This window comes from Schistocerca cancellata, chromosome 8 (assembly GCF_023864275.1).
Source record: "Schistocerca cancellata isolate TAMUIC-IGC-003103 chromosome 8, iqSchCanc2.1, whole genome shotgun sequence".
In the NCBI taxonomy this organism is placed as follows: Eukaryota; Metazoa; Arthropoda; class Insecta; order Orthoptera; family Acrididae; genus Schistocerca; species Schistocerca cancellata.
Window position 1 is genome coordinate 421,640,130 of NC_064633.1, and position 16,896 is coordinate 421,657,025.

Genomic DNA, 16,896 nt, shown 5'->3' on the forward strand with positions numbered 1-16,896 from the left:
CTGATATGTGACTTCATTAGCCACATTCCTTTATTATTTTATTGCTTTATTAGGTGAGGCGTCAAATATGAACAGAAAATTCATGCTTAATAAGAGAGCACACTGTAGTACAGAACCACAAGATGGGCTGATTGTTTCAACAATATGTGTACAAATAGTTTTATAGTATCAGAATTACCAACAGCAATGATTTTTTTCTTACTTTTTGTCTACATTACAATAAATTCCTTTCTTTTAGATATTTCATATTTTGATACAATGAGTAAAAAAATTATGATAAGCAGTTGTGTGCCATTACTTAATGCATTGTTTATACTTACCTCGATCCTGGAAGACTTTTTTCATTGATTTCCTTATGAGCTGCAGCTTGCCCTGGAATACTGTGTGCCATTCCTAATACATCCCTACAATTTTCATTTCCTCTAACATTTTTCTTCTAATTTCCCATATGAATCTAGAAATGTTGTTATTATCTATAAGCACTTATTTCTTTATTGTTGCTTGCTAAGTAGGAACATATTCTATTTGTATTAATTGAAATATGTTTAGGTACATATCATATTTCTTGGAAGACATTCCATTTCCATCCCCTCAGAGGCCACGAATTCTGATACAACTTTCAGCTTTTGACCGTCTTGTACTGACACAGCCAGAAGATCTTCCACTTCCCAGAAGGTATGGTAGCAGACTTCAGTATTATGATTACTTATTTAATAATATGTTTACTCTTTTGAAAAGCATCACATATTCTTCAACTTAAATATTATTTTTCAGTGGAGCAGGATTTAGAGAACTTTTGATGAGCCTGGGACCTGATAATTGCCTTCTTGTTTTGCTCTTGGCACTAACAGAACAGAAACTTTTGGTGCATTCTCTTAGGCCTGATGTATTAACAGCAGTAGCTGAAGCAATTTCTATGGTATGTGCTATGCAATTTCATTTGCAGTCTTGTGCTAAATAATTGTAAAATATATAAGTAGGATATTCTTTTGTTTCTTTTCTTGCTAACATTACTACCTTCTCACTTTTTTTTACAGATAATTTTTCCTTTCAAGTGGCAGTGTCCATATATACCTCTTTGTCCACTTGGTTTGGCAGAAGTTCTTCATGCTCCACTTCCATTCCTTATTGGAGTGGATTCAAGATTTTTTGATCTCTACGATCCACCAGTAGATGTTAATTGTGTTGACCTTGATACTGTCAGCATATCAGTGTAAGTTGGATATGTTAATGTTGTTGTATGATGATGATTTAACTCATGTGTGCTCATAGACTGAAGCTGTGTAGTGCATCAGAGAGACTAGTGTAGATAACCGTACTCTCCTGTAAACTGATTTAAATGTAATATCTTAATCACGGAGATGGTCCTGTTTCAGTGACATGCATATATGCAGTAAAACATAAAAGACAACTCACCACTATGTAGTTACAAGACTGTTTTAGAGGAAGGTGATAACCCCTTAATGACAGTCCACAGGCCATTGGATTAACCCATATACACTTCTTCTGTGGCATGTACTGCTTGTGTGCCATTAGCATACTGTGTTGCAACAGCTGCAGGATTGAAGTGCCATCTGTTTGTGGCATGTCATATGCATCTAGATGGTAGATAAGAGGTATGCATTCTCATTTTAAGTTGTGCAAGATGTCTGACAATGTGCGGGCTCACCCATTGCAGAGGGACAGGGAGAGGGATGATGGGTATCGTGGCCTGTAAAGCTGGGTCTTCCAAATGTGGGTAGCTGCTACCTTGATGCCCAGAAGTGAATGGGCCTCTTAGGCCACAGGGAATGGTGCTGATTTGGCTGCTGAGATAGCTGCTGGCAGCTTGATTTTAATCATCAGTCACTCTGTGTTACATTAAATAGTAGTTGGTGTTCAGGGTTACATGGAGTGAGGTGGGGTTTACTACAGTTGGTGTTTTTATGATGGTAGGACCTGCAGTTGCGGTTGCAGTGTGCCCCATAAATGTGTCAGGTAGTTGGTATGGTGGCTGCCTTTAGCAGCGACAAAATGTTTCTGTTGTCCTCTTTGGCCAACGGTTGTGGAGAGTGTATCTTTCCTTTCTTCTGCCTAAAAGTGTGGGGTCACACATTGCCATTGACACAGTATTTCCTAGGGATGGACTGAGTTAGGGCTCCATGATGTTAACCAAAGCAGAACTATCAGTTCTCAACTGATCTTTTTTTCCATTTATTGCTTAGGATTAATGTTTTGATTGACAACTGTGTGACGGTCTTCTATATCTGCTGTTTAAATATTCTGACCATTGGTTTGGTTCTCTTTTTGATTGGGAGTGGAATAGAGAAACAATCAGATGCTCACTTTGTTTTACTGACAGAAATCCTAGGTCTGGTAAGCCATGGGACATGGTCATTTTTCTGCAACAAGGGCTTGCAGTCTCCTAGGTTGACAGAGATATTTACCAATAGCTTGGTAATAACCTCCATGTTTGTGGAACCATCCTGATAATATAGAGAAAATGTGGTAGTGTGTCTGTGTAAGTGAACTATATAGGCTGCAAAAATGGGCCAGGAATGTTCACCTGTGCTCTCTTGCCACAGGAAAGGTTTTTGTGACACTACAGTCTGAGCAGGGTGATGTGACCTTTTGTGTCAGTGTCAGTGATAGGCCATTAGGGCTGCCGACGGGCTAATAGCTTCATGCAGGCTATTCTTCAGTTGATTGGGTGCAAGGGACAGAGAACACAGGTCGAGCATCTTGTGAGTGACACACACACACAGAGGCAGAGAGAGAGAGAGAGAGAGAGAGAGAGAGAGAGAGAGAGAGAGAGAGAGAGAGAGTTAATGTATCACAAATGTAAACAGTTTGGATGCACAGTTGTACTTACAGGAAACAGCCTGCTGAAGTAATGCTGAAACTTCACAATCTCACTAAAACCCAATTATCAACTTTGTAAACAACAGTCTTCACTATCTGGTCATGCTTTGTCTTTCTTGCATCAGCTTTCTCGTTCATGTGTTCTTGGACTTGATGATATAATTCTTCTCTCGAAAACCCATAATTCTTCTCTCGAAAACCCATCTCTCAGTGGAAAATTTATAAGCTGTCCAAAAATGCTAGGAGGCTTTTTATCCAACAGAACAGTTGAAGGTGACTTTCTGCACTCTTCTGGGGATATCATATTGATAAGTCTCAAAGTCTGATAACTTTTCATGCCACTTGATGTGCTGTTTCCCAAAATACACAAAATAAACAACCAACTTCACATGTTACATGCTTCACTGGATTGAAAGCTTGTCTGTTGGGAGAAATAGGAATATGCTTCATGTTACTGTCTTCCATAGGTTTCTTCCATAATTTTATTTACACTATGGACCATTATCACCAATAATGTACTGAGGCTGAATAACATTTACAGAATAGTCATCTTCTAATTTCTTAAGCATAAAATAGTAATATTTTAAATATATTGAGAAAAATTCCATACAAAATTTACTCTGTAGCGTGGAAGTGCTCAGTACAAGTCAATTGAAAACATCTCACCTGGTTTACGTGAGATTATATACATTAGTCCTTTGTGCTGCTCTGTTGACACTTTAGTTATTTTGGCATGCATTGTATGTCTTCAAAATTGTGCTGAGTCTGTTCACCATGTTGTTAAAGATACAATACATTTGCATGGTACAAAACTGGCAAAGCTGTTGTGTATATATAGTACCTTGCAAGATCATCAGTAGCATGTCGTGGTATACAGACTCTCCATTGATCAAAATTAGTGTTACATTTTTGAAACAATATTTCCTTGCTCTTCCAGATTATAACTTATAATTTTTGTCTCATTCAGATCACCGTATTCATCCACTTCCAGCTTGTCATCTGCATCTTGCTAACATATGATATTCTGCAACATTTTTCGAACAAACTTTTCTCCCTCAACAAGTCTGATAAAATTTACACATGTATCTTTCTGCATAGGGTGGGCTGTGTTTAACACTATTGCATCTCCAGAAAGCCAGGATAATGTTTCTGGTATGACTTTAATCTGTCCAGGTACATATCTTGTTTCAAAGTCAGGTTCTTGTATTGCTTAGCATATGACAGAAATGGGCACAAGATGTCAGCTCACTAGAAAGATAGCACTTTGTGGTCAACCATTACTGTTGTATCCTTTCCCAAGAGATAAAATGAGAAATTATCAATTCCCGTGACGAGAACTAATGCTTTTCTCTGTATGCTTTTTCTAAAACACAGTTAACTGTCGACTAGCAAACGCTGGTGTTTCATACCTCTGTTGGCATAACATCTGATACAATTGTACACCTATAATATAATCACGGGAGTCTGCTCCTAAATAAAAATCCAGTGACAAATTTGGATGATGCAATAATTTTTGCATCACCCAATTTAGTTTTTTTAAGATCAAAAGCTTCATGCTGTTGGCCCCACATCCACAAAGTTCTGTATTTAATAATCAACACTTTGGTACAGTGAATTTTCCAACACATCCATTTCGTCCGTATCTGGTACAATTGGTTGCAACAATAATGCTGTGATAACCACTGATGCTGTATGAGGAATGGATGTTCAAAGAAGCCGTTTCAAATTCTTTAAAAGTTTCACATTTTTCTGGTGCTTTACTGCCCCATACATGAGCTCCATCTATTAAATAGCTAACTCACTCCGTCTTCAGGCCATGAGTGGCCTGCCGGGGCCATCCAACCGCCATGTCATCCTCAAAGGAGGATGCGGATAGGAGGGGCGTGGGGTGAGCACACCGCTCGGCTGGTCGTTATGATGGTATTCTTGAACAAAGCTGCTACTATTCGGTCAAGTAGCTCCTCAGTTGGCATCATGAGGCTGAGTGCACCCCGAAAAATGGCAACAGCGCATGGCGGCTGGATGGTCACCCATCCAAGTGCCAGCCACGCCCAACAGTGCGTAAATTTGGTGATCTCACAGTAACCGGTGTATCCACTGCGGCAAGGCCGTTGCCTATTAAATAGCTAACATGTATGACAATTTTTCATCTTTCTGGGCATATTTAAATGGAAAGAATTTTGGAATTATTTGTTGAAAACCACTGGATGGATGCCATGAAGTGTTTTAAATTGCTGAAATCTTCTCAGGTTAAAACTGTGATCCATGATAATATGAGGTGGTGTAATGATATGTACACTGTTCCATTCTTTGAATGGGTATCAGCCTCCTCCTTCAAAATTTTGTGGTCAGGTTTTGCTGTATTGTTGATGCATTTGTGTACCACTTCATTAATGTTATTACCGTATTTACTCGAATCTAAGACGCACTCGAATCTAAGCCGCACCCGAAAAATGAGACTCGAAATCGAGGAAAAAAATTTTCCCGAATCTAAGCCGCACCTGAAATTTGAGACTCAAAATTCAAGGGGAGAGAAAAGTTTTAGGCCGCACCTCCAAATCAAAACAAAGTTGGTCCATTGTAATATGAGACACAATTTAGGTCGAATGAATGACGATACAGCTACAGGAGTTTGGTTCGAGTCGTAAGCTTAACAGTTAAGTTTTACCAGGTAGCCATTGCTATACGTCAGGCGCTCCGTCCGTATTTATACGGGTACCCTTCCTTTTCACGTGCTTCGTCTGGTTTGAATCGATTGCTTATTTTGCTTGGATCTGATAAGTGCCGTTTTCTTTGTTATAGGTGTTAACGTCACTCTGAGCTGAAAATGCATTACTGTACTGTGTCATGCATTGTCTGTCTCATTCTGATAGTGCGTGTTTACGGCCTGTCGCCGCGCGCGGCATGGCTTGCTTTTGTGCGCGCTACCGCCGCTTACAATTAAAAAAAAAAAAGAAAAGAGAGGAATCGTCTCACTAGCGAAAGAATGGCAAGAGACTGCTATTTGTTGTTACTTACACTGCTTTCTTTGATAATGATCAACAAGAACCAAATAATAGACTGCATATGATAGAATATGTTCTGAACGAGAGTTAGGCGAAAATTTTTCTCCGTTTGAAAATCTTTGCGGCCGCTTCTCTAGTACGCCAAATTCTGCACAGGAATTAGTCATCTTAGATTTAAAAATCTAATCAGTTGCCGTGCATAATTTCTGACTGTATCACTATTAGGCATAAGAAAAATACGAATGTAAACATGACACGATACGTATATTCTTCCGCGTTTGCTGTTGTCTCACTCTAGTTTCGTAGTTTATTAGGCAGATAGGATTTAAATGAAATAGCAGCAAACACGAAAGAATACGTGGCATAATGTTTACATTCATATTATTCTTATGGTGAAGAGAATACTGCATGTGATTCACATTTCATCAGGTTCCTATTAGCAACCACCTCTTCTCACAGGTAGTAAAAAATTCAACACGTAGAGTTGGCCATATTAACAAACATCCCAAACATCCCAAACAGTCTTGCCAGTCGGATTTTCGTAGTACATTGAAATTCTGCTACATTCGAAGATGAACAATACGGAATTTGTATTTACTTCGTTGGATAATGTACGAAAATGCAGTGGTCGAAACTCGGGACGGAGAAAAAAGCTCGTCTTCCACCTTTTTTTTTTTTTTTTTTTTTTTTTTACTGACGCAGAGATTTTGGCGCCAGTATTTATCTTTGTGCCTACAAAGCATCCCCTTGTAGCGCTACATATATTTGACGGCAGAAGTTAGTTGTGGCGGCACCTACCAACATTTTTCAGAACTTCCGCTTGCTTTGCACTCGATTCTAAGCCGCAGGCGGTTTTTTGGATTACAAAAACCGGAAAAAAAGTGCGGCTTAGATTCGAGTAAATACGGTAGGTTTTGTTTCAAGCTCTGTACACCACCAAGCAGTTTCATTGCAGCATTCGCATAATCGGTGCACTTTTGCTTTCTGGTTGCAGTTCCATGATTGTACTGTCAGACCAAATCGGAAGTTCCAGCTAGAGGCTTTTTTCATTAATCTATTGCTCTTTGAACTGTGTTTATACTGTGATTTCACTCTAATGATTATCACATTTACTCTGCAATTCCACCTTGAGCACATCGTGCTTTTGTGAAATTAAATCAACAAGTTAGCTTTTTGTATTTCTTAATTCTGCTTGTACTCCCTGTACAAGATTATTTCTTGGCGGATTTCCTTATTTAAACTGTGGAGCAATACAAGTAATGCCTGATTATGTCTTCAGATTCAGTTTCCGGTTGTGTAGCCAAGACTGTTGTTGCCAAATTCACGTTATCATTATCACTGATTTGATTGCTTTCAAAATTTTCTGTACTTTTTTTTCTGGCTCAGGATAATTAAATACATTTCATAGAAATTCAGATTCACTGTTCTCTGTACCATTAGCCATTGTGTATCCGCTTCACTTAAGTTCGACAAAGTTAGCAATGGTTCCTAAATATATCTAATGAAATTTAAAATTTACCATCTTATGACCCACTGCTACACATTTTGGGGACATAATGTAATGACCCGGCCTGTTCCGGGCTGCTGTCTGTCAGGATGGGCAAGAGAAATAGTGATGGAGAAAGCAGAATCATGCCAGGGCATGCAGTTAAACAGTTATACAGGGTGTATATGACCCAAGAAATCTGGGAAAGACCTGGGAATTTTTCATTGTTCTAGTTTCAGTAAAATTTTTGTAATTTTGACTGGTAAGTATTGATTCTCTAGCAAGGAATGCTACTGTATCCTGCTAATGGAGAATAATACTGCAGCAGTAAAACATAAATGATAGGGAAAAAATAAATCTTTAGTTGCAAAGGAAGTGCGCCATTTACAACAAGAAAACACTGTGGAGGCAAAAGCATCTGCAAACAGCAAAAATATGTCAAAGGGCTTAGGGCAAAGACTATGTAATACTTCGTGACAATAAACTCCTTTCTATGAGCGTGACGTCACTACTGTTTACAGTAGGTTCATTTGAGCAGTTGCCAGCAGGCTCATGCGCATGCGCAGTTGACTTGCATATGAGCAATACCTTCTCCCGCCTCCGGCTTCTTGAAGTGTGGCTGTTAGCTGTATCGGCAGTAGCAGCAAGCAGCCAAATGCTAACGAGAAAAATTTTTCTCGCGCGCTGTAGCTGCCAGATTCGCACATGCACAGAGTTGTAGTCGGGAGGGTGGTAGTCTCCACGTGACCAATGTTTGCGTTAAGTGATATCGCTCTTCCCTCTTTGCTTATAGCCCCCACATCAAATGAAAACAAAATGAATTTTCGTGGCCAGAAGCTATCAAGTGAGTTAAAATACATTCACATAATTACAGAAGGCAAAAGTATATTATTAGTTTGTTTTCTGATTTTATTCTATTTCCAAGTTTTTAGCAGTCAAGCATTAATCACTTTGCAGAACAGTGAAGTTATTGTTGTCAATTTGCTAAAGAAATTTGGCTTTATTCATCTTTCCTGCTGAGGGAATCAATTTATTTGAAACGAAGTGATTCATTCCACACTATTGGCTAGTTTCAATTGTTCGCTGAATTTCAAGTGCATGTTTTCATCTTATGCCATAATAAAGAACCAAACAGGAGATAGTACATACTGCTACTCGAAGAAAATTTACGTCCCAAAAACCACACAGAAAATCTTAATATCAGGTGGGACCTACTTCATTGTGAATCTGGACAAACCAATGTGCACTTCTGGCCAAATTATGCATTTTAGTATAGTTTACAAAATTCTGATGCTCTTGGAGTATCCTCTGAAGTCTGGTTTCTTTTATGGCGTAATGTAATATCTCTTTATGCTTTATACATACAAACAAGTGGGCTTCGTACATCACTGCAGCTGTGCACGCACCACTTTTCTAGCTCTTTGTGGCAACTGCTAAATCAAACCTATTTCTCACAGTCTCAGGATAGTATTGCAAATGGTGGTTTGAAAAGCATTACTTTCAAAGTAAATTTCCTTTTACGCAAGATGAATTATGTTACGTGTGAGAAAGTGGGATGAATTTCTTAAATCACATAGCATTTGACTCTCGTTTAAAACTGAATACTTTGAGGACCAGCCACATAGAAGAATTTCAAGCCCAGAAGACCAGACATTTACGTCATTATTTTAAATTTACTGGCACATTTGTGTGACATACCTTGTAGCTTATTAATCTTTGAGACCAATATTGTATGTGTAAGCTTAGATTTTCTTGTTGCTACATTATGTATATTAATGTAAACCATTAACTTTTCCTCTTTGTGTATGATGATGACGATGACGATGATGATGACGATGATGATGACGATGATGATGACGATGATGATGACGATGATGATGACGACGATGATGACGACGACGATGATGACGACGATGATGACGACGACGATGATGACGATGACGATGACGATGATGATGACGATGACGTTTGGTTTGTGGGGCGCTCAACTGCGCAGTTATCAGCACCTGTACAATTTTCAACCTTTGCTCAGTCCAGTCTCGCCACTTTCATCAATGATGATGAAAAAACGTTCCACAGTTGTTATGCCACAGGTAGTACATACCTTGTGGTGCAACTGGATGAATTAATCAGCAGACAGGTTGCAAACCGATCTTCATCGCACAGTTTTAGCTGTGGCTTATCTGAAACTCAAAACCCCATTATTCTCACCACTTAAAGATGCAGACAGAATGGTGGCACAACTAAATGCTTGAGAGCCCCTAAGTTCAAATATTTATAACCTTACAGCTGTGCTTGTGACATAGTCCTACTGGTGGTGGTGGGGGGGGGGGGGGGTTAGGTTTGTCATGTAGTTGTTCCGTCAGCTTTTCCTAGCTTGCTCTGCCCTGAGTAAAGGTTGTTAGAGTTCCTCAGTAGCACACAGGTACTCTGAGTTACAAAGTGTTACTTAACTGCTGGTCACACTGTGTTAGTGGCACCAGGCACCTCAGCCATGACTAGTGTCACAAACCCCGTGTCTGTGGAGTGTTTTGATGTAATGTCAACAATAGCATATCAGCCACATTGGCCTATCTTGTCTGGCCATGGCTGGAAAAAATTTTTAAAAATTTACAAATTGTGCACCAAACTTTTTCGGAACACAGCAGTACTAACCGTATAACTGCCATCATCTGCATCTGCCACTGCCAAAGACTGGATGTTGCCCAGGCATGCAACTCTATGTTGTAAGTTCCTCCCCTGTTATACTCTCACTGAATATGATTTTTGTCCTCCTCCTAATGTGCAAGTTGCTTAGGCAGTGAGCTTGTAAACTTTATGGTAGGTTTTTGGTGATATTATTTTATGAGCTTTAGGCCGTAGTCCAAGACACATTTCTCTGCCTAACATATCATCTACTAGTGGCTGTAACAATTCAGAAAACTATTACAGTCTCAAACAAGTTCAAAAAGCTGAACTGTTTATACGTTTCCAGACTACAGTTGGTTCATGAGATCATCAGGCCACTGCCTAAGGTCACAGAGTCCATTGATGTGTGTGTTATTGAGCTTTATTTGATTTTAAGGTCTACAATTTGTCTAAATTCACTCCTTATTATATTCAGTTAAAGTTGTTTTTTAATTTCTGTGGCATCTCTGTACATCCTTACATAGTAATGATTCAATCGTGATAAAACCATGGTATGATAATTCCATGGTCCCAATGCATCCTACATCTGCATCTACACACAAATACCGAGTGAGGTGGCACAGTGATAGCACACTGGACTCGATTCGGGAGGACGACGGCTCAATCCCGCGTCTGGCCATCCTGATTTAGGTTTTCCGTGATTTCCCTAAATCACTCCAAGCTAATGCTGGGATGGTTCCTTTGAAAGGGCACGGCCGACTTCCTTCCCCATCCTTCCCTAATCCTATGAGACCGAAGACCTCGCTGTTTGGTCGCTTCCCCCAAACAATCCAATCCAATCCAATCTACACACAAATACACATACATACTCCACAAGCCACTATAAGATGCGTGGCAGAGGGTACCCTTACCACTACTAGTCATTTCCTTTCCTGTTCCATTCACAAAATACAGGAAGGAAAAAAAATGGCTGTCTGTATTCTTCCATACAAGTCCTAATTTCTCTTACCCTCATGATCCTCATGCAAAATGTACATTGGCAGCAGTAGAATTCAGTCTGCAGTCAACCTCAAATTCCGGTTCTCTAAATTTTCTCAATACTGCTCCTCGAAGAGATTGTTGTCTTCCCTCCAGTGATTCCCATTTGACTTCACGAAGCATCTCATAATAAATGCATGTTGTTTGAACCTACTGGTAACAAATCTAGCAGCTTGTCTCTGAATTGCTTCGATGCCTTCCTTTAAACCGAGCAGGAGCGGATCCCAAACACTTGAACAGTACTCAACAATTGGTCACAGTAGTGACCCATATCCAGTCTCCTTTACAGATGAACACTTCCCTAAAATTCTCCCAGTAAATCAAAGTCAGCCATTCACCTTCTCTACTACAATCCTTACATGCTCATTCCATTTCCTATTGCTTTGCAGCATTACACCTAGATATGTAAATGATTTGATAGTGTCAAGCAGTACACTACTAATGTTACATTCAAACATTATGAGTTTGTTTGTCCTACTCATCTGTATTAACTTAAATTTTTCTACATGTAGAACTAGTTGCCATTCGTCACAGAAACTTGAAATTTTGTCTGTTATACTCAGTGCAGACACATTCCTGTACACCAGAGCATCATCACTCAGCAAACAACCGCAAATTGCTGCTCAACCTGTCAAGCAGTTCATTTATATACATAGAAAATAACAGTGGTCCTATCATACTTCCCTGGGGCACACCTGATGATACCCTTGTCTCTGATGAACACTGACTGCCTAGGACCACTTATTGAGTTCTGTTACTGAAGAAGTCTTTGAGTCACTCACGAATCTGAGAACCATTGTTCAGCTATTGCTCATATATCCATGTTGCCCAGACAATATTTCTTTTGATTCTTAAAGCAAGTGTTAATGCTTCTTTTTGTAGTTCCTGTTTACACTTGACTGCATATGCAAGGGATTTTAGTACTCCAGCTGTGGCAAGCAGTAGATGTAGGTTATTTGTAGTGTCCAAATGTTCACACCTCCTTCTTGCAGGTTTAAACATTGTGTCAATACAAAGTCTTCCAAGAACTCTGCTGTGACCAATTTTATGGAAGGAAAAATTTCCCTTTAGATGGTTCATTCTCATTAGAATCTTCAGATTTTTTAGGGTTTAGTGACCTGTTTATCTCTGTCACAGTAGCCATTTCTTCTGAAGGCTGCTCATCCACCAAGAACTGTGGCTCACACATTCTCTAATCCTGCTCCACTAGTGTTCTGGTAACTCCTCTTTTCTATTTGTGATGGACCATACTAAGAGAATCTATGAGCTACCGTACTTGGAGGGTACATTTGATCATTTAAAAACTGCCTTCAGAAGAAAGAGCTATTGTGACAAAAAATAAATAGGGCAATACGTCTTAAAAGATCTGGAGAGTTTAATGAAAGAGAAACAACTAAAGGGAAAGTCTTCCTCCCATTCATAAAACCAGTTAAGAGCTCACATCGGCAGATTACTTGGAAAACATTGTATTGATACAATGTTTAAACCTGCAAGGAAGGTGCGTGAATATTTGCAGAAGACCTACACCCTCAGGTTGCCACAGCCAGAGAATATAAAATCCCTTTCACAAGGGACCAAGTGTGTGCATATGAGCAACCCAAAGCAGCATTAATGCCTGCCTTAAGGAACACAAGCCATTGTTATCTGGGCAACACAGATAAATCAAAGTAGCAAAACATGCGCTGGTACCAGGAAACCACCAAATTCATTTTTCTGAGACCATGGTTTTATCAGGATCAAATAATTACTATGCTTGGATATACAGAGAGGCCATAGAAAATCAAAAACACAAAAACAACTTTAATAGAAAATAATAAGGACTGAGGTTAGACAAGTTGTGAGCCATAGTACTAAACAAAGCTCCATAACGCATGTCGGTGCAACCCAGCAGCCTGACATACAGGGTGTTTCAAAAATGACCGGTATATTTGAAACGGCAATAAAAACTAAACGAGCAGCGATAGAAATACACCGTTTGTTGCAATATGCTTGGGACAACAGTACATTTTCAGGCGGACAAACTTTCGAAATTACAGTAGTTACAATTTTCGACAACAGATGGCGCTGCAAGTGATGTGAAAGATATAGAAGACAACGCAGTCTGTGGGTGCGCCACTCTGTACGTCGTCTTTCTGCTGTAAGCGTGTGCTGTTCACAACGTGCAAGTGTGCTGTAGACAACATGGTTTATTCCTTAGAACAGAGGATTTTTCTGGTGTTAGAATTCCACCGCCTAGAACACAGTGTTGTTGCAACAAGACGAAGTTTTCAACGGAGGTTTAATGTAACCAAAGGACCGAAAAGCGATACAATAAAGGATCTGTTTGAAAAATTTCAATGGACTGGGAACGTGACGGATGAACGTGCTGGAAAGGTAGGGCGACCGCGTATGGCAACCACAGAGGGCAACGCACAGCTAGTGCAGCAGGTGATCCAACAGCGGCCTCGGGTTTCTGTTCGCCGTGTTGCAGCTGCGGTCCAAATGACGCCAACGTCCATGTATCGTCTCATGCGCCAGAGTTTACACCTCTATCCACACAAAATTCAAACGCGGCAACCCCTCAGCGCCGCTACCATTGCTGCACGAGAGACATTCGCTAACGATATAGTGCACAGGATTGATGACGGTGATATGCATGTGGGCAGCATTTGGTTTACTGACGAAGCTTATTTTTACCTGGACGGCTTCGTCAATAAACAGAACTGGCGCATATGGGGAACCGAAAAGCCCCATGTTGCAGTCCCATCGTCCCTGCATCCTCAAAAAGTACTGGTCTGGGCCGCCATTTCTTCCAAAGGAATCATTGGCCCATTTTTCAGATCCGAAACGATTACTGCATCACGCTATCTGGACATTCTTCGTGAATTTGTGGCGGTACAAACTGCCTTAGACGACACTGCAAACACCTCGTGGTTTATGCAAGATGGTGCCCGGCCACATCGCACGGCCGACGTCTTTAATTTCCTGAATGAATATTTCGATGATCGTGTGATTGCTTTGGGCTATCCGAAACATACAGGAGGCGGCGTGGATTGGCCTCCCTATTCGCCAGACATGAACCCCTGTGACGTCTTTCTGTGGGGACACTTGAAAGACCAGGTGTACCGCCAGAATCCAGAAACAATTGAACAGCTGAAGCAATACATCTCATCTGCATGTGAAGCCATTCCGCCAGACACGTTGTCAAAGGTCTCGGGTAATTTCATTCAGAGACTACGCCATATTATTGCTACGCATGGTGGATATGTGGAAAATATCGTACTATAGAGTTTCCCAGACCGCAGCGCCATCTGTTGTTGAAAATTGTAACTACTGTAATTTTGAAAGTTTGTCTGCCTGAAAATGTACTGTTGTCCCAAGCATATTGCAACAAACGGTGTATTTCTATCGCTGCTCGTTTAGTTTTTATTGCCGTTTCAAATATACCGGTCATTTTTGAAACACCCTGTATAAACTCTTCAGCGTACTGAGGTCGCTTGATGTTGTAACTACTTTCTGAGTTGTTATAGTTGCTGACAATGTCTGCAGCACTGGGAGATGAAATGTTAGGCAGAGAAAAATAGCTTGGATGAGAATCAAATGCCCATAAAACAAATATCACAAAAAACACAAATACTGGCTGTGAAAACCTGCATTGCATCATTTATTGGTAGGATCCAAGTTCACAGAAACTCTGACAGTTGCACGCTAACACGTTAAGTCGACCAAAGCAGAACAAAGAATACATTTAGTTTATCGGTTCCACAAAACATCTGTCTTGACAGTTATTGATTTCTTATGACCATGGGCCATTACCAGACAGCCAGCCCTGCATGTAAAATATAAAGCATAGTATTCAGTAAACGTTATACACCAGTGTGGCCTACTAGACACGCATCCACATAGGGGCTTACTCTCATGCATACTACTGTGTAACACTCACAGCACACGCTCCGAATCAGGCCCGTTTTTTAGACCAGACACAAAGAGCAATTCATGCTCACATTCACACAGCAGTATACAGTTCAGAAAAGTCATCGAAAATTGTCTTCGAAGTAGCATTACAAAGTGTCATGATTTCTGGCAGCACTTAATGTCAGTCTCTTATACTTCTATAAGACTAAATGATTTTCAGTGTTTATTATGACTTCTGGCAGCACTGAATGGCAATCTCTTATACTTCTATAAGGCTAAATGATTTTCAATGTTTATTATCCAATAGTTACTGAAAATAAGCAGATGTTTGATAATAGTTATCAGGTCATGATTCAGATATGAATCTATTATTGATTGAACATTAATTGTAGATCAAAGAGACTAGTTTGTAAATTACGACTGCCAAGTGTATGTGCCAGCTAGCTCAATAGATGATGATGAAGAGATTGAAAAAAATTCTGGTGAGATAAAAGAGATGATTCAGATATTTAAGGGTGAGGTAAAGTAATTATGATGGGAGACTGGAATACAATGATAGGAAAAGGAAAAATAGTAGGTGAATATGGTCTTTGGGAAAGAAATGAAAGAGGAAGCTACCTGGTAGAATTTTACTTACAGCATAATTTAATCATCGCTGATACTTGGTTTAAGAATCATGAAAGAAGGTTGTGTTCATGGAAGAGATGTGGAGACACTGGAAGGTTTCAGATTGATTATATAATGCTAAGTCAGAGCTTTTGGAACCATATTTTAAACTTGTAAGAAATCTCCAGGGGCAATTGTGAACTTGTTCCACAATTTATTCGTTGAACTGTAGATTGAAACTTAAGAGCCTGCAAAAAGGTAGTAAATTAAGGAGATTGGACCTGGATAATTTGAGAGAACCAGAGGTTGTTGAGAGTTTCAGAAGAAACATTAGGTAATGATGTACTGCAACAGGGGAAAGGAATACAGTAGAAGATGAGTGGTTAGCTTTGAGAAATAAAATAATGAAGGCGCCAGAGGATCAAATTGGTAAAAAGATGAGGCCTAGTAGAAATCCTGGGACGTCACAAAAGTATTTAATTTAAATGGTGAAAGGAGATAATATAAAAATGTAGCAAATGAAGAAGGCAAAAGAAAATACAAACTTCTAAAAATTAGATTGACTTGGAAGCAGAAAATGATTAAGAAGCAATGGGTAGAAGATAAATTTAAGGGTATAGAAGCATATATATCTACGGGAAAGATAGATACAGCCTGCAGGGATATTAAAGACACATTTGGAAAAAAAGGAAAGAAGCTATATGAATATCAAGAGCTCAGGTTGAAAACCAGTACCAAGCAAGGAAGGGAAAGCTCAAAGGTGGAAGAAATGTAAGGAGGACTATACAATGGAAATTTAATTGAAGGCAATAATATAAAAAGAGAAGAAGATATAGATGAAAATGAGTTAGGAGATATGATACTGTGAGAAGAATTTGACAGAGCACTGAAAGACTGAAATTGAAACAAGAATAAATGACATTTTCTCAGAACTGCTGATAGCCTTGGGGGAGCTAGCCATAACAAACCTATTCCATATGTGAAATAAGATGTGTGAGACAGACAAAATACCCTCAGAATATAATAATTCTAGTTGTAAAGAAAGCAGCTGGTAACAAGTGTGAATATTACCAAACTATCAGTTTAATAAGTACTGATGTGAATTATTTATGGAAGAATGGAAAACTGGTAGGAGCCAAACCTGAGGGAGATCAGTTAGGATGCCAGAGAAATTAGGAACACACAAGGCAGACTAACCTCATGGCTATAGTAAAATACAGGGTGCAGAAGGTTATATTCAACTAGTACAGAAACCAGACGGATGTTATAAGAGATGAAGGACATGAAAGGAGAGTAGTGGTTGAGAAGGGAGTGAGATAGTGTTGTAATGTATCCCCAATGTTGTTGTTCAATAATCTGTATATCGAGCAAGCAGTAAAAGAAACCAAAGAAAAATTT

At 39.5% G+C, this 16,896-nt stretch overlaps 1 protein-coding gene across 3 annotated transcripts in view; it reads left to right on the forward strand.

Annotated features, from left to right (window-relative positions):
- Positions 1-16,896, forward strand: part of LOC126094477 (DENN domain-containing protein Crag) — a 322,685-nt gene that overhangs the window by 57,484 nt on the left and 248,305 nt on the right. For all 3 annotated transcript variants that reach the window (XM_049908870.1, XM_049908869.1, XM_049908871.1), the window contains exons 7-9: positions 550-675; positions 775-919; positions 1,038-1,213. In XM_049908870.1, coding sequence (XP_049764827.1) covers positions 550-675; positions 775-919; positions 1,038-1,213 — 447 coding nt within the window. The remainder of the gene's footprint in view (positions 1-549; positions 676-774; positions 920-1,037; positions 1,214-16,896) is intronic.